General features: G+C 38.3%; 1 protein-coding gene, 1 long non-coding RNA gene and 1 pseudogene across 5 annotated transcripts in view; 1 reads left to right on the top strand and 2 right to left on the bottom strand.

The window, feature by feature from the left end:
- LOC146505370 (ATP-binding cassette sub-family C member 2-like) overlaps positions 1-6,858 on the bottom strand; it is a 62,767-nt pseudogene extending 55,909 nt beyond the window's left edge. The window contains exons 1-4 of the transcript XR_014877424.1: positions 6,640-6,858; positions 5,926-6,102; positions 391-531; positions 218-308 (exon numbers count right to left, since the gene is read on the bottom strand). The product of XR_014877424.1 is annotated as an ATP-binding cassette sub-family C member 2-like (transcript). The remainder of the gene's footprint in view (positions 1-217; positions 309-390; positions 532-5,925; positions 6,103-6,639) is intronic.
- An 887-nt stretch (positions 6,859-7,745) lies between these two features.
- Positions 7,746-23,569, bottom strand: part of LOC146505368 (ATP-binding cassette sub-family C member 2-like) — a 47,755-nt gene continuing 31,931 nt past the window's right edge. For all 3 annotated transcript variants that reach the window (XM_085181759.1, XM_085181760.1, XM_085181762.1), the window contains exons 23-32: positions 13,895-14,049; positions 12,877-13,032; positions 12,600-12,799; positions 12,358-12,484; positions 12,140-12,241; positions 11,027-11,170; positions 9,854-10,012; positions 9,597-9,763; positions 9,150-9,344; positions 7,746-8,047 (exon numbers count right to left, since the gene is read on the bottom strand). In XM_085181759.1, coding sequence (XP_085037885.1) covers positions 7,918-8,047; positions 9,150-9,344; positions 9,597-9,763; positions 9,854-10,012; positions 11,027-11,170; positions 12,140-12,241; positions 12,358-12,484; positions 12,600-12,799; positions 12,877-13,032; positions 13,895-14,049 — 1,535 coding nt within the window. In that variant the 3' untranslated portion in view covers positions 7,746-7,917. The remainder of the gene's footprint in view (positions 8,048-9,149; positions 9,345-9,596; positions 9,764-9,853; positions 10,013-11,026; positions 11,171-12,139; positions 12,242-12,357; positions 12,485-12,599; positions 12,800-12,876; positions 13,033-13,894; positions 14,050-23,569) is intronic.
- LOC146505369 (uncharacterized) lies at positions 20,367-21,927 on the top strand. Its single transcript, XR_014877426.1, has 2 exons — positions 20,367-21,697; positions 21,827-21,927. It is a non-coding gene; the product is annotated as an uncharacterized LOC146505369 (long non-coding RNA).

Below are 23,569 nucleotides of genomic sequence, written 5' to 3'. Positions count from 1 at the left end.
GTATGTTTTGTTTCTTTGGAGTTAGGTAAGTTTCTTTTATTTCTACATCAGGGATGTTATGTTGGCCTTGGCTCTCCCTGACGTTACACCTCAGTCTGGACTCAAATCCCATCTCCAATGTTAAATAAACCTACTAAAATTACCATCTTGGCTCCTCCTTCTCTATCCACCTTTATGTTCGTCCCTCCAACCCCCTAGACTAGCGAGGGGACGTAACACACTACAAGGAGCAACCAGAAGGGGAAAATAGAGGCAGAGTCTATTGCTCCTTCCCGTCTTAATCCTTCATGGCAAAGCAGGACAAGGATCTAACAAAGAAGACACATCAGAACATAAAAAAACAAATCCTTTCAAATTCAAATAAATAAATATAAAGGTTGCTCTATTTACCCATGTGACTGCAAATAAAACTGGATTTGCGTCGTTTACACCAGCATTTTTTGAAGATTGGTCACTGTTTGGACCAAAATCTTCTCCTAGTGTGACTCCCAGGTGTGCTATGGCCAACAGAAACAACAGGGACGCCACAAGCTGAAGGAAGAAAACACAGAAGAGACAGGAGAATAAATCATGTTATTTTATGCAAAAAAAATGTTTTAATAATCTTTTGCATAAACTTTTAACCAATACTATGTTTTTGTTTTTTCATGAGATAACAAATACTTCTTTCCCTTCATTCCTTCAAGGTTTTAGAGAAGTGATAACAGATGCTTAAAATACGCAGCGCTGGAATGAGACATCCCTTTGCCCTTTTGCTGTAAATGACTTGTCCTTTCCATGTTAGAACATTTCATACACAGTATATGCATTTATAATAAACTCACAGAGAATGGCCTCTTGGTGATTCTCTTGACAGAGAATTTACACTACATGTGTTTTAGCTTCAATGTATACACTCTTTTTTTTTTTTTTTTTTACACTGACCTTTGGAAAAACATTGTTCTTTTTATATTACTCCAGTCCTTGAGGGCCAGTGTTCCCAAATTTTTCTATGTGTCCCTGCTGCAACACATCAGAATAAAATTCAGTAGGTCATAGGTTCTCAAACTGTGGTACGCGTACCACTGGTGGTACATGGGCTCCCTCTAGTGGTGCGCAGGAAGTCTCTAAAATTTATTGAAGACTGAATAATATACCATGTTCTGATTCAAGGATTTCTGAAAAATTAAAACGTAAAGCTCTGCTATCACTTTCGACATAAATGACGACAGTAAACTAAACAGCAGTGACATTTATATGGTTACTGTAGTTGGACTAGCTGGTATATAATGATGTGCTACGTGGTGGCTAGCTACACAGCTATGGTTAGCATAATATAAACACAGTGAAGCTGGAGGATGAACGCTAACTTTTTTCAACTCGACAAAAGTTAATGTGAGGTTTCCCAATGTTTAGCAACAAATGCAATCACATGTCGGGATGATGTAAATGGACCAAAAGTCAGTCAGGGGAACTACTGAGATAATCCATTCACAGTACGAGGTTGGTCATTAATATACTGCTGCATGGGCTGGGCTGTTGTTACATTGTAAGGTTTTAAAAACTGAGTTTTAAAATGAATAGTGGTAATAAAAACCGAGAGAGGTTGACAGTGATTGCAGCCATCTTTTAGGGGCTTGTTCAGATTAAGTAGGACAAGATACAAAGCATTAAACATGTTAAAAACACAACAGCCCTAATAAATGCAGAGTAGTTTTGACCTGAAGGCAGGGTTCATCACTTAAAGACTGGATATGCCACCTGCTGTGAATGTTTTAATGCAGTACAGTTGTTATTATTATCACTTGTCACATCCTGTTTATGACAGTTAAAATAAATAACATTCACATAAGAAATAAAATTGTCTTGTGTAAACTGTATATGGTGTTAAATAGACCTATACTACTGTACTTTAAAGTCGGTCATAATGGTGGTACTTTAAGGGCCATATATTTTATAAGGTGGTACTCACTGTGAAAAGTTTGAGAACCCATGTAGTAGGTCATTAGCGAGTCTATAGTTTTTTTAAAACATACATTTTTATTTAAATTTACTTGAGTAGGGTTTGGGGTTGCCACCTCAGCATGCAGTCAAGGCATCAGAATAATATAGGAAAATAATGAAAAAGCCTAACAATAGGTTCAGTTGTAAAGAGGTTTGCACAGTCTGTAAAATGAGTAATATATGTATTGATTGTGTTTTTGATTGTGTAGCTAATTTTCTGCTTTTGAAAATGCATTTGTGAACTAGCATGAAGTGTGGAAAGAGGGGAATGTTAATGCAATACTGAGAAACCCTCAGTTTAAAGTGAAAACGAATCTTTATTTAGGATGATTACAGTCCATAGGGGGAAATGAACAGCAAAAATCAAGCTTTTTCAGAGAACTTGGAGCACTTGAAGGCAGGTTAACAAATGTCCTGACAAAGAACAAAGGAAATAGGTTATAAAATCCACACATAAGAATTAAGGGAAATGGACATAGCTGGGGAACAAAGCACAACTTAAAAAGAAAGCAAAACTAAATGCAAGAGACAGGAGAAAAATGACTAGCAAAATAAAAACAAAACAAAACAGGGAATGAGAAACAATAGTTTGAAAGAGGGAGACAAGAACTTTACAGAATGAAGAACACTGAATGAGCACATTGAGCAAACACTGAGAGAAAATCTTCAAAGTTCTACAATCAGGACTACGGTAACTTTGTACTTCTACGTAGTTCTACAAAGGTCCCTGCAAAGTCACAGAAAATGTTAGTGGTAACGGTAAACAAAACCTTTAAAGCACTGTAATTCTTCATACTTGCAAACTGCTACACAGCGTACAGATTGGCAATGTGCCTCATTTTTGTGTAGGTCCTGATGGTGTCTGTGAAGGTTCTCAGTCATCCAGGTCATCGTAGTCCAAGGAGCTTGGAAAGAAAAGCGTCTGAACTTCTGTAAATTGCTTGAAGAGGTTTCACCTCTCATCTGAGAAGCTTCTTCAGTTCTAAGGTCAAATGGTGGAGAATCCCAGATTTAAACCCAGTAGGAGTATCCCCCCAAAGAGGGACAAAGGACCCCCTGATGATCCTCTATCTAATCACATGAGCCAAGGTGTGAAAACGGGAGTGGGTCACAATCAGCCAGGGTTTCCCTAGCTGGTGTTAGGGAGGATAAGAAAGACAGACAGCGAGGAATGCCCAGACCTCTACATTGGAGAGACCAAACAGCCACTTCACAAGCGCATGGCACAACATAGAAGCGCCACCTCCACGGGACAAGACTCAGCAGTCCATCTGCATCCAAAGAACAAAGGTCACTCTTTCGAGGATGCCAATGCTCACATTTTGGACAGAGAGGACAGATGGTTTGAAAGAGGAGTGAAAGAGCCATCTATGTCCACTGTGAGTGACCATCTTTGAACAGAGGCGGTGGCTTACGACACCAACTGTCTGCCTTCTATAATCCAGTTTTGAGATCCCTTCCCAGACGCCTTAACGCCCACTCACACCTGGGCCATCTGACCTCAGGAATTTGCATGAGTGGGGCCAGGTTTCACAATGAGCTCACCCGAAACCCTGGCTGATTGGGACCCACACCCAGTTTCACACCTTGGCTCATGTGATTAGGTAGAGGATCATCAGGGGGTCCTTTGTCCCTCTTTGGGGGATACTCCCACTGGGTTTAAATCTGGGACTCTCCACCATTTGACCCTAGAACTGAAGAAGCCTCTCGGATGAGAGGTGAAACCTCTTTAAGCAACTTACAGAAGTTCAGATGCTTTTCTTTCCAAGCTCCTTAGAGTAGGTCCTGATGATGTACAGATAACCTTTTAGGGTTTTCACTGAAACACCACAACTATGACAATTTCTGAACTACCTTAAAATGCTTATTCAAACTCACCTTTTTACCATACCCCTTGACACCAATAAGTCATATAATGAATGCTGAAAGAAAGAAAACCAAGTCTGTTCAACTGGAGGGTCACTTGAATAAATAAAGCTGCCTAAATGCAAATAATAATAATAATAATAATAATAATAATAATAATAATAATAATAATAATAATAATAATAATAATAATAATAATGATGATTAAAAAATGTGTACTGAACAGTATCTATTGCAGGTAGCCAAAAAGATAAAAACCCTAACATCACTTCAGCCATTAGCTTTGCTAGCAAGCCTGCTCTCAGTATCATGCTAGGAAAGAATTTGTTTAATAGTTAACTAATACTTCTTTTAACTATATAGAATAGTACTAGTCATAGAGATTTAGTGCCAAGCTAGAGTAAAGACAGTGTGCTAATAACACTGTGTTTGCTACACTTGACTTACAGGTGCAGTGTGTACGGTTGTGCCCTGCTGCTGACTGTGACTGCTCCTTTTTCCTCCTTTCAAATAAGCTATTGCCATTTTTACACATTTTAACAAAAAATGTCAGACTGTTCTGGCCTGTGCTCATACAAAAGTAAGCACTGGTTGGTCTTTTAGGGTATATTTGTATAAATGATCCATTTTCCGCTGATGAATTGTTCCCTAGCTTTTTGAAAAAAATCTTCACCTCTTCCAAAAGGTAAAAATTCCAAACTGTCAGTTTGTAAGCATCCCATAATCCACAGTGACCTCTCCATATAAAGTCTATTTCCTTTCTGTATCGTTGCTGACTTGAAAGTGAACTGCTATTAAGCTTGGATGGAAAGTGCCCGTCCTTCACGCCTAGTTTCTTTTTAAAACTAAAATGTGAAATCTTCCGGAGTTAAACCCTTCACTTCTTAGTGACATTTTTGTATTAAAAAACTAAGCAATTCCAAATACATTATGATCATTTTAGTGTAACAAAATTTATTTAATGCTATTAAATCATATAGTATTTTTAATTATACAATCCCATGATTTCATAGGCATTTAACATGTATTGTCCAAACTCATTAATATATCTTGAGAATAATATAAAATATGTATTTCTGTTTTTATAAGTTTATGGTATATTTACCAGTTTTGGTCAATAATTCTAAAAAAGTACATAACCAATAAAAAATGCAGCATTTTTTAAATTATACCCTGTGAGGGTTTACAAATACTAAATGGAAATTATTTACTCATAAAAGGAACATTTATAGATGTTGTCACCATTTTCTTGGGATGAATGTGTGAGGTCAACTATTTCATGAATCATACTTTATAAGCATTTTTATGATTTTGGCTGCAGTATAGTGAACAATACCAAAGCCTGGAATAAGTATGCATTTCACATACCACCGTGACCAATGTCACATGAAACCAGGCTGTTATACAGAAATAGGAGAGGCAGGTTACCACCCCAGATGTGTCCTCGCTTGACCGGAGGAAAGCGTAGTGCCAGAAGGCTGCGACCAGCCTTTGGGCCAACGAGGGAAAGCCAAGTCTAAACCACGGCGTCTCCCCAACAGTTTTGACCAATTAAAAGCATCATACATAATTCTCTGTAATGTTAAGTAAAGGTCGCTCTCTTTCAGGACGTTTGTTACAGCTAACTGCTTGCAGACTGTGGTTTTCTGAATCAAAGAGATCCATGTACATGCTTATGGGTTGGACTGCTTGAGGCAATAAATGATTAGAAACTTGGGTTCAGACTACATCCCTCTTTTACCCAAGATAAAAAGAATGCGCAACAAATGCTTCCATCAAAACACAACATATGTGTTAATTGTCAACAAATCCAAGTAAAGGTACATAAACTACTTTTAATGTCATTTTGTCATCTTTTACTGTCATTTTACTGTAATTTGATTCATATTTTATGTATTAAAAAAACAAATTCAGATTTTCCTCTAAATCCTCCAAAACTTTAGAGTAAAAAATATTTCTTTACAGTATACAGTTAAACATTTGAAACTAGAACACAGCTATAAACTATTGTTTCAGCTATAAACTGAAACAACAATTTTTTTTATAAAGATGCCTTTATTAGATGGTATTTCTTACCTGTTTGCAGATGTAGAGCTTGGACAGCTGTTTTGTTTTTACATTTGCACTCTGACAGAGAGCCAGCAGGTGCCATGGGGCACAGAGCCACATGAAACAAAGGGGGATCCACACAAGAACTGTCTGTTCCACACATAGTGGAAGGTCTGGGTCTGGTCGCTTCAGATATGTAGCATTCTGAAGGATACAAACACACATGCATAACAAAGTCTTGCTGCCCTTCTAAGGCAACCAGAAAGTTGTTTTAAAAATGCAACTGATTAACTTTCTGAAACCAGAAACTGTCTGAAACCAGAAAGTTAATTATTTTCTTTTCTGCCTTTTTGGAAGATGTCTTTCATAGTTGCTGTGACAAATACAAACCATGACCTTCCTGTTTGTCCAATCTGTGTTGAACAGACTGACACAATAACATGAACAGCTTTTTACACGTACATCTTTCATTTTTACTGCCTTTTAATCAGCTTCACTTTTCTTACAGCATTTATTTCTCCAAAGCATAAAAAAGTAAAAGAAAAAAAAAAAGATCTTTAAAAAAAATAAATAAATAAACGCCCAAAACTATGACATCAACATGTCCCTGACATGGTATTATAAGGTGTTATATGTCTGCTGTCATTCTCAACTTACATTCCAGACAATTTACTTTGTATGTTACTAGTCTTATATGTTTGTTTGAATTAATTCTTCAGTCTTTCTGCTTGTTTAACTCACCCAAAAAATGGACCCACAGTACTCCTCCAGAGCTGCCGCACACATGCTTTACAGTGATAGCTTCAGTCAACCTCAGTTGATCAGACAAGCCGACGCCTCTCACCGTCTGCCCCACTACTGCCGTGTTTTACTCAAATACTGCTGCTTTCTCCTCTGTCCACCCACAGTTCACTGACAATTGTAGGATGTGGCTGTAAGGGACTTTGATCCGTGAGGTTTTTTAAGCAGAAAAAAAAGTTACTTATTCCTTCTACAGAGAAACAACATTAATTAAACAGAGAGGTGCTGGATTAGCGTAGAGAATACAAGATTCGAATCTGTGCCTGGTTTCTACAAAAAGTACACTACAGGCTACAGTGGGGTCATTAGATCCCTTTTGCTGTTATTTCCTACATAAATATTTAAAACCAGTAAGGTTTTGATAAATGACTGTTGTCTTACTTTAAAATAAGAAAAGTACTCTAGTTCCACTTTGTCATAAGTACACATACCGTTGTGGTCAAACGTTTACATGAACTCATCATTGATATGAATGTCATTCTGTTTTTTGTCTTTTAATGATTTCTTTGAAGTCATTGTTTTCCAGGATGAAATGATTGTACAGCATACATCCTGAGTCACTTTAAAAAACAAGAATTGGGTGCACAAGATGAATTTATTTTGGATTTTCTCTAATCAAAACAGGGTCAAACATATAAATACGTGTCCACTAATATTTGGTCAAACATCCCTTTGTAAGTTACACCTCAGGGTGACATTTTTGGTTGCTGTCAAGAAGATTCTGGAGTAATTATGGCTGGATATTTGACCAATCTTCTGGACAGAATTGGTAGAGTTTAAATGGGTGAGTTTTCTAGCATAGACCCGGTTTTTAAGTGTAATCCACAAATTTTCAGTAAGGTTGAGGTTAGGGTTGGGAAGACCATTCCTGAAGCCTAATATTAGCCTGCTTTATCCATTCCAAAGCCAGTTTTAATAGATGGATGTAAATGGATGCAGAGGCCTGATGAACAGACTGATAACATTGTATCAAAAAAGAGTTTTTTGAAATTAAAACCATTTAAGCATGATTTCAGAAAGAAATTTTATTTTTCACACATAAAATGTGTCACATATACAATATGTTTTCCCTATGTTGTTCCCTATAGATACGACACATATGTCAGTGTTTCTTTACATGAAAGTAAAATCAGGTCTTCACAATGAAACCTACAAATAAAACACATACACAAAAAATTGTGCCCTAAATCTTCCCTAAAAGAACAGTAGAAGTATAGATTATAAATGTGTGTTGCTTTCTAGTGTTATCCCAGCATCCTTTGCCATGGCGTAGAAATGACCTTCATTTTCAAGCAGGTTGCTCGGCGAATCAAATTCCACTATTTTTCCAGCATCAAGCACCATCACCCTGTTGGAAAGACACACAGGATTTAATAGTAGCCCACTGAGAAAAGTCCATACTGTGTGGCTTTGGCAGGCCCAGCTCAAAAGTGAAAACTGATGTGTAAATATTTGTGCTGTCTCTGTGAACAGTTAACTCAGGGAAGATACAAACAGACACTGGAGGGAAAGGGTACGCTCATTATTCTAAGGAATCAAAGTTTAAAGGGTTACACAAATAGTGCTGCCTTTTATTACAAGGTTGAGGTCAGGACCAATCTGTTGTACTGCTAGTTGTTCACTTTTATAATGTCCTGCTAAACTAGCAGAACTATCTAGCAGATACCCATTTAAAGATTCATTGAATCCAAGTGAAGTTACTAGTGATGTAACTTCTTGACAAATTTGAGGCTAACTTTGACCTCACACATGTGGAACTTTTGTTACGTTAACTGCTGAAACACCAAAGTATAAACCAAAACAGAACAGAAATGGAAAGCAAAATAATCTAAGTAATGAAAAGAACACACAGAAGACCTACAAATGCACAGTATCAGATAGTCGGCTCAACATCTTAGCCAAAATAAAGTAACTTACAGTAAAGTAAGTTTAGGTTAAGGTAAAGTCCAAATGTTAAAACTACTAATGGAAAACAGAGAGTCAGTACCCCTTGGTCTAGATCATTTGGTCAAATATTACTCTCATGTATGATTAGGAGTGGGTTTAAAAAATCGATTTACTGATTCAAATCGATTTTATTTTGAATAATGCAATATCGATTCAGTAAATCCTGAAATCCTTCTTTTAATATAAATGTATTTTCCAGAAACACCAGCTTAAAGCTTACCAAACTATTTCAGCAATCACCATACAGCTAAACTAAGGTAAATGGATTCCACGAAAAAGATGTAAACACAAAGCAAGATCCGACGGCACGTACATGTACATGCTGTTGGGTGCTGAAAGCCGATATCTCATAGATTCTCAAACGACATGTTTTGCCAACCTCCAACCAAAATTCACTGAACCAGCAGCAAAACAAGACCAAATTTAAGCTTCATGTCAGAAAAACATTGTCATGAATTCCAAAAATTTCATCCAAAAATGTTAAGGGAAAAGGTATAACTCACCTAGAGCTGTCCATGATGCTGTGCAGGCGGTGGGCGATGGTAAGGACTGTGCAGTCTGAGAACTCTTTGCGGATGGTGTTCTGAATCAGGTTGTCTGTCTCCAGGTCAACAGCTGCTGTGGCTTCATCCAGAATTAGGATACGTGACTTTCTCAGGAGTGCTCGAGCCAGACACAGCAGCTGCCTCTGCCCAACACTGGAAAGATTGTATTACAGCATTGATATCTTAAGAGGGTTTATGCACAAAGCACACAAGGAACTCATGTGTATATGAAAGTTTATGCATGCATGGTTTTTGAAAATTGCATTAGGTTTAGACTAATGAAGTGTGGAAAAGGTATACATCTAAAGAAGTTTGCAGCTTATGTGCCAACATTCCTTAGGTTTGAGTTTGAAGTCATCATTTTCAAATGACCACAGAGGCCGTATTGTTAATTTTATTACCCACCTGAGGTTTTCTCCCCCCTCTGCCACTTCATGCTGTAACCCTTCCTGCAGCCCTGATACATAGCTCTTTAGATGAGAGAGCTCCAGCGCTCTCCAAATCTCCTCATCGCTGAACTTGTCAAATGGATCCAGATTCATCCTCAGTGACCCCGAGAACAAAACGGGATCCTGTGCACATGGGATTAAAAATGTCAGTGTATTTTTTTAATAATATACTTAATTCTTTGACAAGGTTATTGTCTATATTGATGTGTATACCTGTGGTATAATCGTGAGTCTGTTTCTCAGGTCATGCAGGCCTATTTTAGAGATATCTACATCATCAATGCGGATGCAACCTTCAGCAGCTTCAATAATTCTAAACAGGCAGTTGGTAAGACTTGATTTCCCAGCTCCTGTGCGACCGACAATACCGATCTGAATGCAGTGAGGGAAAACACATAAGATCAAAATAACAGCTGGCACATATTTGAAAAAAGTTTTCATAAACTGTTGTCACAACAGGTAAAGAAAAGGCATTAAACAATGCAGTCACAAACATTTATACTCAGTCTGTACTCAGTGTGTAAAAGATTTTTTTTTAGCAATTTAAGTAATGTAATGTGAAAACAGAAAAAAAGGCAGCTGGTATTTTATGGATGGTATAATCAATTCTTCAGACTGTAGATAATTCCACAACATAAGAAGCTATATCTAGTTCTTTTATATGTTGTTGCAATACAGACTGTCTTTTCTAATGTGTACTTTGACTTCACTGTATTCAGGGTGTTCACATTGTGTTCACTTCACATTATCAGTATGTCATTTGACATTTTATCCTAGAGATAGGCTAGTTACTTATTTGGACATCACAGTTGTTTATAGTATAGAGTGATGTACAACTAAAGACACAAGCTGACAGTTTACATTATTTTTTACTGTTTGTTTAAAATCAATTATTGTCATTAGTATTTGTTCTGTGGCTTTTTTTTTTGAGTAAATAATTAATAGACTGGACTGTAAAACATCAAAAAAAAAACTAAAGTACAGAATGTCAGTGCTTTATAGGACAAAGTTACATCAAAATACAAATAATTTTTTTCTAAACTCAACTAAAAATAAACTTAAAGTCTACCATCTGTAAGCTACACTTGAGAAACTGCTATTATTTTAGAAGCTAGTGATAGAGAAAAAAAAAGAAGCTATAATTTAAGCAACCTCCATCCAAAAAACACATTTTTTTATAGTATTTGAATCTGTATCTCGTGTGAAAAACATATTAGATATTGTTTTCTATATCTTGATCTATTTGATCTACAAGGGTACTCTGTAAATCATTAACATATTAATAAATCCTGCATGAACTTTATACATGCATGCTCTCTCTCTTTCACTTTGTCTCTCTTTCAGATACACACACACAAACACACACACACACACACAAACATGTACCTTCTCAGTGCTGTCGATGTCACAAGTGATTCCATGCAGCACTAAATCCAATTCGGGTCTGTAACGCACTTTGTAGTTCTCAAATTTCACTCTTCCTGCCTCTGGCCACTGCTGTGGGGGCCGAGTGTCAGTTACCCAGTCAGCCTGTAACAACAAACACAAACAGAATAAATAAGTAATAACGCAGACGTTATCAAGACTAGCTAAGATAACCACTAGAATATATCTTTTCTTAAATTGAAGCACTCACATATACATACAAAGATATTATAGTAATATCAAAACCTACATAAACATGCATTAAGCAACAAAATTTCAACATTATAGTTGTATTTGAATTGCTACGTATTTAAACACTTATAACCTGTTATTGTAATGTACATAACAATGTCATAATAAAACAAATGTTGCCAATACAAACAAAGTCAAATTTCTAACATAGTTTATTTAAATATATATGGCATGTTATATATGTCTGACCTATTAAAAGATTGTCATTATTTGACCTTGAAGAAGAGATCCAGAGTAACTTCATATTTAGTTTGTCAGTACAATCAATGGCAGTAGCAGTGGTGTTTATATGGTAGTATTATATGTTGACCATATACACCAAAGATTCTAAGGCTTTTTGTCCATTTTCAACCAATACATCATTAAGTTGTCCTTGAAGACCCTGGTGGCCGTAAGCCATATTTGAGTGGATTGTTAACATGATCCCACTGTAAACTCAAACAACAAAGTTTAATCAAAATTCAGTCAAAACTTCCCAGCTGTCATGTTTACAGACAGAACGGCAAGCATGTAAATGCTACAAAAACACATAATCTCTTTGGCGGAGGTAACAATGTGTCACTACTCAAGATCAGCAGCTAAAACCCAGTGTACGTGTACGATATTGTACTAAATTGTATTATTATTATTATTATTATTATTATTATTATTATTATTATTATTATTATTATTATTACTATTATTATGTTTTTTATCCCAGTTGCATTTGTGGTCCTTACAATCAACTAACAGCCTGAAGGAATCTTGAAATTCATGCCTTATTAAGATAACAGTAGAGTTTCATCTAATAAAGAGAATTGTCATTAAAAATCTTCTACATACCTCATTCTCAAGCTCAGTATATTCACTCACTCTCTCCACAGCTACAATATTGGTCTCCAGCTCTGAGGTCATCCTAACCAACCAGTTGAGGGTCTGGGTTACCTGCAGAACAGTGTAGAATAGACGTCAGTGTTTACATTATTGCTGGATTTTAGTATTAGCAAATACATAAACAGTGATGAAATAATGATAAAGGTATGAGTGTTTTAATGGCTCACATTAAGGGCATATGATATAGACAAGCCAACCAGGCCACTGTCAATAGAATCTCTGGAAATGACAGCAAACAGAGCAGCAAAAAACACCACCAGGTTTCCAACAAATTCCAGACGTATGGCCAGCCATCTGTTGAGTAAACAAGTGAGTGAAATGTCTAACAGTGAAATGTTAGGGTCAGTTTTATGAGCAATTTACATCACATGCTTCTCTGTGTTTGCAGCTACACCATTGAATATCTGACCTGTTAGACACAATCCACAGGTAGACGCTTTTGAGGTTTTCATCTATAGTTACTTCATTGTGTTTAAGAAACCTTTCTTGATGCCTGTAGGCTCTTATCACTGACAGGCCGGACACCGTCTCACCAAAGTGAGAGTATATCGGTGAGCGAGACACAGAGTCCAGTCGCCGCAGCTGTCTTGAAGTAGCAACATAAATGCGCTGGGTGTAGAGAGAAAGACAAAACAACATTAGTTTTCCTATTCTTAGTTAGTTAGGCTCTTCTTCTTTCAGCTTACCTGTACAAAGAAGTAGATCACTGCCAAAGGAATGATGACTATGGCAAAGAAAGGGGTTGCCAGGCAGATGACAAATAGCATCTCCAGTACACCCAGAAAACAGAGGAGCCAGGAGCGGAAGGAATTAGGAATGGCCTCATCTATAGTAAAAATGTCCTTTAGGATAATAGTTGGAAACTTAGTATTTATTAAAACACAAGACAAGTACATTTTTATCAATAAAGTGCATGTGAAAAGATCAAAAGTAATATTAAAAATGGTGAAATTATAAGTGTAAATAAAAGCAATGGTTTATCCACCAACTTTTTTGTGTACTTTGAAATTTGAGGCAAAGTTGGTATATAAATATATATCAAAAGCTAATTCATTTTTTGTGAATTTAGCTCTTAGTATGCAGTGGGTGAGCTACCTCTGTTGATAAATAGAATATAGTAAGATCAAACTGGTCAAAGACGACTCAGCACACTGGAAGAGAGAAGGTTCTAGAGCTAGATGAGAGGATGACATCCTAAAAGCAAAGGTTTTGTAAAAGAGTTTAAAATAAGTTTTCACAGCATGAAAGTGTTTTTACAACTGGAGCTGCATCATGGCAATCATAGCGGGTGGGTAAAACAAGATAAGAACACAAGACCTTTGGTTTTTGTTAGACGGGTTAGATATAAACCCTGTTATATAAACTGAACTATGACTTATGACACTGCTTTCAAGCTACTCAGAATACATTAAAATAATCTAATCCTGATTTTTTTTTACTCTAGTTTCTACTAACACCTGTACCAATTCCAGACAGACCAGGGTACATTTGTGTATGTACCCTGGAGGAGGCATTTGGGAAGGATTGTATGCAAAGGTTTGAGCAGAACTGGGGAACATTCAACTTCCACTATTAATTTTGAAAAAAGAAATTAAAAAATAATTGCATCTTGTACTTGTAAACATAAAAGCCACAGGATGAGAAAACAATGAAATCTAGAAAAGGAATGATTAAAAAGTGAAAAAAGTGAAATACAAATGCTACCTTTGCAAAGCGGTTGACCACTCTTCCAATAGGTGTGGTGTCAAAGAAAACCATGGGAATTCGCAGGATGTTGTTAAGCACTTTTGAATGCAGGATACGAGATGCATCGACAGAAGCATTTGCTAGGAGCAGTGTGCCGAGGAACACAAAGAGACCTGCAGTAAAGGTAGGAGGGTTTCTAAATTATTCTATACTCTTCACAAAGAAAAATCCACTTTGAATGGAACAGTAAACATAAGACTCAAGTGTGCTTTTTATGCCATTTGCAACAATTACTTGTTAACTGGATTGGACCAAGTTTGAAAAATCAGATATTCCTAATGACAAAGTTTAGCTTGTAAAAAAGGGACAAATAAAAAGGTACAAAATTTCAATGTACACCTGAGTCTGTCTGTCTTATGCAGAGACAGTTACCTTTGTACATCTTAAAACTATTAACACGATCCACTAATTACTGCTGAGGAAAGTGCTGAAAATATACCCCTGCCTTTAATATTTCAGGGAATAATTACTGTAGTTGTGTTCTCTTTTATTCTGAAGAAAAAAAACACACACTCACAGACACCCACTCTAAACCCTCTTTAAACTAATTACTTGTTAGCTAAATACTTAAAGTTCCTAAAATTAGGCACCATGTTAGCACAAGCATTATTCTGAAATGTTGAATAGGGCTACATCAATTTAGCTTTTGATTTTATGGTTTTAACATCACTGAATTTGAAATGAGATATTTTATTATTTAAGTACTTGAAGAACTGCAAGCCTTCAAGTTCTACCACAATTTGCAATTTGCAAATTTTATACAGATCATTGAATAATATTTTAAGTGGTGTCCCAGAAACGATGTGGGCTTCATAGATAATTGGCAAACCTTCTGGAGGAAACCTGGTCTTGTTAGGAGAGATGGCATCCATCCCACTTTGGATATATGGACAAATTTATTAAACCCCCCAAAATATGACTATCCAGAGTTGGGACCAGGAAGCAGAGTTGCAGTCTTACACGCCTCTCTGCAGCCTCTCTCCTCCTGCTACCCCCCCCCCCCCCCCCCCCCCAAAAAAAAAAAACTCCCATCTCCATAGAGACTGTGTCAGCTTCCAAAAAGACAAAAAACAAACTAAAAACCAGCAACAAACAACTTAAACATAAACAATTACAAAGAAAGAACAATACAGTATCCACATCTGAACCAAAGAGTAAAACAATGAAATGTGGATTATTAAATATTAGGTCTCTCTCCTCCAAGTCTCTGTTAGTACATGACTTAATAATTGATCAACAAATTGATTTACTCTGCCTTACAGAAACCTGGTTGCAGCAGGATGATTATGTTAGTTTAAATGAATCAACACCCCCGAGTCATTCTAACTACCAGAAATCTCGAAGCACAGGTCGAGGGGGCGGTGTGGCAGCAATTTTTCACACCAGTCTATTAATTAATGAAAGACCAAGACAGACTTTTAATTCATTTGAAAGCCTGATGCTTAACATTGTCCACCCCAGCTGTGAAACTCAGAAACCAGTCTTACTTGTTATCATATATCGTCCACCTGGGCCTTACACAGAGTTTCTGTCTGATTTCTCAGACTTTATATCTAATTTAGTTCTGAGCTCAGATAAAATAATTATTGTGGGTGATTTTAACATCCATGTAGATGCTAAAAATGACAGCCTCAACATGGCATTTAATCTGTTATTAGACTCAATTGGTTTCTCTCAAAATGTAAAAGAACCCACCCACCACTTTAATCACACTCTAGATCTTGTTTTAACATATGGCATAGAAACTGAACATTTAACAGTGTTTCCTGAAAACCCTCTCCTGGCTGATCATTTCCTGATAACCTTTACATTTACAATAATTGATTACACAGCAGTGGAGAGTAGACTTTATCAAAGTAGATGTCTTTCTGAAAGCGCTGTAACTAAGTTTAAGAATATAATCCACCCACTGTTATCATCGTCAATGCCCTGTACCAACACAGAGCAGAGCAGCTATCTGAACGCTACCCCAACAGAGGTCGATTATCTTGTTAATAATTTCACATCCTCACTACGTACGACTCTGGATACTGTAGCTCCAGTGAAAACTAAGGTCTCTAATCAGAAGTACCTGACTCCGTGGTATAATTCTCAAACACGTACCCTAAAGCAGATGACTCGTAATCTGGAGAGGAAATGGCGTGTCACAAATTTAGAGAATCATCATTTAGCCTGGAGAAATAGTTTGTTGCTTTATAAGAAAGCCCTCCGCAAAGCCAGAACATCTTACTATTCGTCACTGATTGAAGAAAATAAGAACAACCCCAGGTTTCTCTTCAGCACTGTAGCCAGGCTGACAAAAAGTCAGAGCTCTTTTGAGCCAACCATCCCTTTAATGTTAACTAGTAATGACCAGTGTTGGGAAGATTACTTTTAAAATGTATTCCATTACAGAATACAGAATACATGCTCCAAAATGAGAGTAACGTATTCTGAATGCTTTGGATTACATAATATATTATCATGCTGTTTACAACTACCTGAATGTACTATTGCTGTGATTTATTACTGTTACTGAAGGTCCGCGACTCCATAGTAAAGGGACCTCTGGCTAATATGTCGGTTCAGTGTCGGGCTCATAGCCGAAAAATAGCTTTACTTTTTTGTCTGGGTCAACTTTGCTTGCGAGAGACAGAGAGAGGCGTTGAAAGGCTGCTCCAACGGAACTTATTTTTTCGGAGGAAAACACAAACACAGGGTACAGTCGAGTCTTAATAGCTTACTTACAACTGGGCTCTCAGGCACTCTTCTTGGCTGCAGTGGTTATTATTATATTTACATGCTTCCAGCTCCGTTTTTGCTTGATGACAGCTCGTACTTTTCCTTTTTCTCCCTCCCTCGCTCACAGACACATAACGGGTATGGCAGTCCATTCTCACTGCAGCACTTGACTACACTGCCTATGATGCTACATTCTTTAGAGCTATACCTGTAGCATTCTGCCTATTAGCTTAGCACAACAACAAAAAGGGCTCTCTCGCCCAGGAAACACGCAGAGAGAGAGCGTCAACCTGTAACCATGGCAACCGTAACGCTGCCGCCTGGAACAACAGAACGTAGCTGTCAAACAAAACCCAAACAGTCCTGACCATTGACTGTATATAAGATGGACGACGCGACCCCGCCTCCTACCATTGTGCAAAAATGAAGCCAAAATACCCCGCTTGTGGAGGCTGCCATCTTGAAAATTTGGAGCCAGAGGCCCTTTCTCAATTCTCAAGTACGCGAGTACGTACTTGCGTTCTCGGCGGGTACGTACTCGCCGAGAACGCACGGGAGTACGGACTCGCCGAGAATGCAAGCACGGACTCGCGATTTGTACAATTGGAACACCAGCGTACTTGATGATGTCACAGGTCCGGAGTTTTTACTGCCGTCCTTAATTTAACTGTGCGTAATATGTTATGAAGCTTAACTTTAATCACAGCCAAACCGGTTTACTCAGGAACAAATAAAAAGCCGAAATAAGACAAACATTAACATTTAGAAGTGATCTAAGTGACTTATATATCATGTTTAACCTCAGTAGTGAAATCTCTATTAATAAAAATAGTGTACATGTACATACCTTAATAAAAACAAGCAGGTGAGATGTTAGAACGCTTTTATTTTTATTTTAGTGGACACTCAATGCAATAGACAGCTACTGGGGTTTGGGGTTTGTTTAACCTGAGTAGCGAAAAGACCGCGGGGAGGTTGAAAACGATCTGCCGGGAATCCGCTGTTCTCGCCGGCTGTAATAATCCTCGACCTCGCTGTCTGCTATGGAGCTGGCGGGTCACAGACGTCTCCGAAAACGTCGGACCTCGTTTGGAAATATATGATATCTTGATAAACTGAGCAGATATTCGAAGTTTACACAGCTACATTCTCGCTTGAAAAGAACTTAAAAGTTTATTTTGTGACCCAGAAAGAGTAATATTTAAAAGTTTTTAGCCCCGCTCGTCCGCCATTGCCACGTTTGAGTTTTGGACGAAATGCATTCTGGGATATTTAGTACGGTGGCCCCTAGAGACAAAGCACGTACAAACTCCAAAACACTTGCAAACTCCAAAACACATGCAAACTCCAAAACACATGCAAACCCCAAAGCACATGCAAATTCCAAAACACAACGGAAATGCTCCAGGACGCTAGGGGCAGTGTTGAGCTTTTGTTACCTAGTAACTACACAAGCCAGGATGTACCAATGACCGGATTTGGGGTCTGCAGCCTTAAAGGCCGCATTTTAAGGCCGATTACATCACAGCGACACGACGAAGGCTGTCCCAATTCAAAGGCTGCTCGAAATGCGGCCCTCAAATGCGTCCTTAATTTCCCTGAATTTTAAGGATGGGTCGGTGTAGCCTTCATGGCCTAACATATCCCAGATCATAGCGCGGCTGTGGTGTGGATAATTTTGCCGAAAAAAACGGCGGAAGCGGAGCCGCCGAAGAGTAAACTTTCAGAAGTACTGAATATTATGTCACTTATTTATGCGCAAATGTTTTTTATAATGAAGAACATTAAAACATTTCTGTTGGCCACATGTCGGGAAAGTTATGTGACATTAGTGATGTTTGTACGCTGAAAGTCAGTGATGCTGCTCGGTTTGCAGTCCTGAATATCACGGCACAAGCAGGATTCACTGCACTGTTAATGTTAGCTATGTTATATTGCTGCCTCTGTTCGGTGGTGATGAGCCAAACGGACTTTAACGTGTGTTTGAACGAGCTGACGGTTCACTCGTTAAGCTGAAAGAAAGATGCTTTAATCACAGCAGTCACACGTGTCCACTGTACCATCTGGGAACTCTTCTTGTTTCGTAATAACACAATCCTCCTTCTTTTGTGCTGTTTTGTAGCAGTGTATACACCTGAGACTGTCACCTGTCTGTCTGTCCTGCACTCTCTCTCTTTTTCTTTCTCTCTGATTGTGGAATAAAAGTATGAACATGTATTTATAAGTTTGAATCCTGCAGCTTATCACGCATTTGATTTCCATGTGTGACAACTGCAAGTGTCCAGAGTGAGGACAGACTGAGGAACTCACTGCTGCACATCATCTGTGAGGCTTTGCACCCCTGATGATCCACCAGGACTCAGCAGTGTGTGAGGAAGAGGAGGAGGAAGAGCCAGCAGCAGCTGACAGATGGAGAGAATAGACAGACTGTTCCCTGTTTGTGAAGGACTGCTAGGAAAGTTTAACATAACTAATTGTCTGTCCTGAATCAGTCTTTTTAGGTAATGTTCAAATAATTTTATCATTCCAGTGTTTGCAGTGTGGGAGAAAGTACTCAGGGCCTTCAAGTTACACACTATGAAAGGAAGAAACAAGTTTAATATTCAGAAACCTAAAGTATGTATCAGCAGCAGAATGGACCTAAAAATAAATGTTTGTTTCAGTTCTATGAAGCTTTGAGTATTTTGGATTAGTAGCAGTGCTGTGTTTGTTGCATCATATTGCTGTAATTGTTTATATGCTTTATATATTCTGAGGTAAGTTGATCTATAGTGTTACATCATATTCTATAAGGATGTTATGTGTTTGTATACTTTCTGCCCAGTTTGACCCATTTAACAGAAGTCAGCCTGTTTAAGGCTCTGATATCTATTCTGTATGACTTAAAGCAGTTATGACATGGTCTGATTTTCTCGCCCAATAAAGGAATATTCAATATATCAGTCTACTCTTTATTCTATCAGAAACAGTTATCACAGCTCATATAATTTCTTTTTACACACGTATGTAAGCAATGAGCCAAATTTAGTAATGCCAACATACTGAAGGAACAACATTTCTCTCTTATATATGATATACCTATATATAAGTGTTTTGGAGTTTGCATGTGTTTTGGAGTTTGCAAGTGTTTTGGAGTTTGCATGTGTTTTGGAGTTTGCAAGTGTTTTGGAGTTTGCATGTGTTTTGGAGTTTGCATGTGTTTTGGAGTTTGCAAGTGTTTTGGAGTTTGCATGTGTTTTGGAGTTTGCAAGTGTTTTGGAGTTTGCAAGTGTTTTGGAGTTTGCATGTGTTTTGGAGTTTGCAAGTGTTTTGGAGTTTGCAAGTGTTTTGGAGTTTGCACGTGCTTTGTCTCTAGGGGCCACCGTAATTTAGCTGTACCAAGTCCACACAAGTCACCACCGATGCATGCTCGATAAAACGGGCGGAGCGAGAACACATCCGGGACTTTTTCGCGTTCTCGGCTTGATGCGTACTTCGAATTGGAACAGTACTTGGTCTCCGACTGATGACGTATCACGAGTACACGAGAACGCAAGTACGCATATTGAGAAAGGCCCAGAGTCTGCGCAGTAGTGACTTGAGGTGGAGCGACTGTGTAACGCTCCCGCCCACACACCCGCTGGACGTGACCGCAAACACGCCCCCCTACACGTTTTACGTAGCCCGGCTGCTCGAGTTTTTTGCCGGTTTACCGCGACTGACGACTAGCTAGGACCAATTCTGTTTACATTATACATGCTTCCCTTAGGCAGCATCATTAGAAGACATAGCATACATTTTCACTGCTATGCAGATGACACCCAGCTCTATCTGTCCATAAAGCCAGATAACACACACCAATTAGTTAAACTGCAGGACTGTCTTAAAGACATAAAGACCTGGATGGCCGCTAACTTTCTGCTTCTTATTTCAGATAAAACTGAGGTTATTGTACTCGGCGCTGAAAAGCTTAGAAATATGGTATCTAACCAGATTCTTACTCTGGATGTCATTACCTTGGCCTCCAGTAACACTGTGAGGAACCTTGGAGTCATTTTTGACCAGGATATGTCCTTCAACGCACATATTAAACAAATATGTAAGACTGCGTTCTTCCATTTGTGCAACATCTCTAAAATTAGAAATATCCTGTCTCAGAGTGACGCTGAAAAACTAGTTCATGCATTTATTACTTCCAGGCTGGACTACTGCAATTCATTATTATCAGGATGTCCAAAACACTCGCTGAAAAGCCTTCAGCTAATCCAAAATGCTGCAGCAAGAGTACTGACAGGGACTAGAAAGAGAAAGCATATTTCTCCTGTTTTGGCTTCCCTTCATTGGCTTCCTGTTAAATCCAGAATTGAATTCAAAATCCTGCTCCTCACATACAAGGTCTTAAATAATCAGGCCCCATCTTATCTTAATGACCTTGTAGTACCATATCACCCTATTAGAGCACTTCGTTCTTGCTCTGCAGGCCTACTTGTTGTTCTTAGAGTATTTAAAAGTAGAATGGGAGGGAGAGCCTTCAGTTTTCAGGCCCCTCTTCTGTGGAACCAGCTTCCAGTTTGGATTCGGGAGACAGACTGTAACAGGGCGGCCCTTAGCTGCTGGAAACACAGTGAGATGGACCAAGGCAAGTGTAGTGGAACAAAGTATTTATTTTCTATACAGCTCACCTTACAACAATTAACTTGTCGAGGTTCTTCACAGCACAAAAATTCACACTCTAATGACAACTGGCAGCCTTAAATATGTTCAGCTGTCACAGACTTAACCATTATTCCACTCTCAGGTAAGTTATTAAATCCCAACCTTCCACCACAGTATACAATATATCAATAAGAATAAATAAATACATTTCACATTTACATATTAATAAATATTTCACACTTTAATGTTACACCAAACCCAATATTATAAAAACCCAGAAACCCAAGCACAAAAAGATTCACCACACTCTCTTTACCAATGATCTCTCCCGGAACCTTTAAATGGTGTCTGGACCCCCAGGGAAACATTTGCCCAAACACCTTGAAGAGGACACAGGCAAGAAAGGTGAGTAATCATTATCTTACACTTATTTGCACCACTTTTATCCCTAGATTTCACACACACACTTGCATTAGTTTTCCTTACTGGTAAACCTTAATCACAATTTCAATCACCATTCTTTTCTCCTGACAGACAACCACCACATTCCTTGATGAGGAGCAGCTGTGCAGGATCTGAAATAAGGCTACCAACTGATTTTAAAATTCCCAATAAATAGTCAATAAATATTTAAACTTCTTGTGTGCAAATGTTTTACTGTGCAAATCCATGCTTAAAGTGCAATGCTAAATAAAGTGCTTAATAAGGTGCTTTTAATAAAGTGAAAGGTGTGCTCTAAAGTGCTATACAGATAATATAATATAAATAAATGTAGTAAGGGAGTCCTCTTCCTTACACAGACACTATCTCTACTTTTAAGATTAGGCTTAAAACTTTCCTTTTTCCTTCCATATAGTTAGGGCTGGACCAGGTGACCCTGAATCTTCCCTTAGTTATGCTGCAATAGACGTAGGCTGCCGGGGGATTCCCATGATGCATTGAGTTTTTCCTTTCCAGTCACCTTTCTCACTCACTATGTATTAATAGACTTCTCTGCATTGAACCATATCTGTTATTAACCTCTCTCTCTTCCACAGCATGTCTTTTATCCTGTCTTCCTTCTCTCACCCCAACCAGTCGCAGCAGATGGCTGCCCCTCCCTGAGCCTGGTACTGCCGGAGGTTTCTTCCTGTTAAAAGGGAGTTTTTCCTTCCCACTGTCGCCAAAGTGCTTGCTCATAGGGGGTCATATGATTGTTAGGTTTTTCTCTGTATCTATGAAGCGCCTCGAGGCGACTTTTGTTGTGATTTGGCACTATATAAATAAAATTGAATTGAATTGAAGTCCAGAATATCCCAATAACTGTCTACTGGAAAAACCCAAGTATATCTACAAGCACAAGGTAAGCATAAGATTGTATAAGATAAGCATATGCACAAGATGTTATTGAGAAACAGATGAACTATTTAAATGGTTATGAAATCAGTTGCATGTCGACTGGACACGATGTTTCTTTATTATTTTAATATCCAGTCAAACAGAAAGAAAATCTTTAAGCAGTATAAAAAATACTGTTAAAGGACAAATAAAGAAAGAACAAGAACATGCTATAGAATGCACGCAACACATAAGTGTTGCGTGCTGTCCCCTTGCGTTTGCTTCCTCTTCCTTCTCTCGTCCTCTGTGCTCTTCTCTCACCTTTTTCACTTATGTACTTACTCCTACTTTCTCAGATGCATCTGCCCCTGAGCTTCTATTTAGAGGAAAAGGCTCTTGCTATCCTTCGCCCAGCCCAAGCAGCTTTTTAGTATCTTTCCTATTTTCCTCTAGTTTCTTATACTATGAGTAGTTTAGAGACGGAAATTCCAGGTCTCTCGCCCCATTGTGTTGCTTCCACATCTTTGTTTCTTTCGGCCAGGCCTCCGGACATTTAGTTTATTTTATTTTCTGTTCAAATAACACAGCTGTTAAAACGTCTTGATGCATTCTCAATCATCCAGGAAAATAACCGCTGCCCAAGCGAAAACTTGTAGTGATCCCATATGTGTCAGGAGTATCAGAACAGTTGAGACGCATTTTTTCGAAACACCGGGTCTCTGTGGCTTTTAAACCCCAAAACACGCTGCGCCAAAAATTGGTCCACCCCAAGGATCGGGTCCCCCGACACAAACAGCGTAACATACTGTACGCTGTTAAGTGCCAGGAGGATTGCCAGGATTTATACATTGGGGAAACCAAACAACCTCTGGCGAAGCGGATGGCACAACACAGAAGAGCTACCTTGTCAGGCCAGGACTCTGCAGTCTATTCACACCTACAGGCCAGTGGACACTCTTT

The sequence above is a fragment of the Neolamprologus multifasciatus genome, chromosome 13 (assembly GCF_963576455.1).
Source record: "Neolamprologus multifasciatus chromosome 13, fNeoMul1.2, whole genome shotgun sequence".
Taxonomy (NCBI): Eukaryota; Metazoa; Chordata; class Actinopteri; order Cichliformes; family Cichlidae; genus Neolamprologus; species Neolamprologus multifasciatus.
This window is presented reverse-complemented; position numbering and strand designations above follow the sequence as displayed.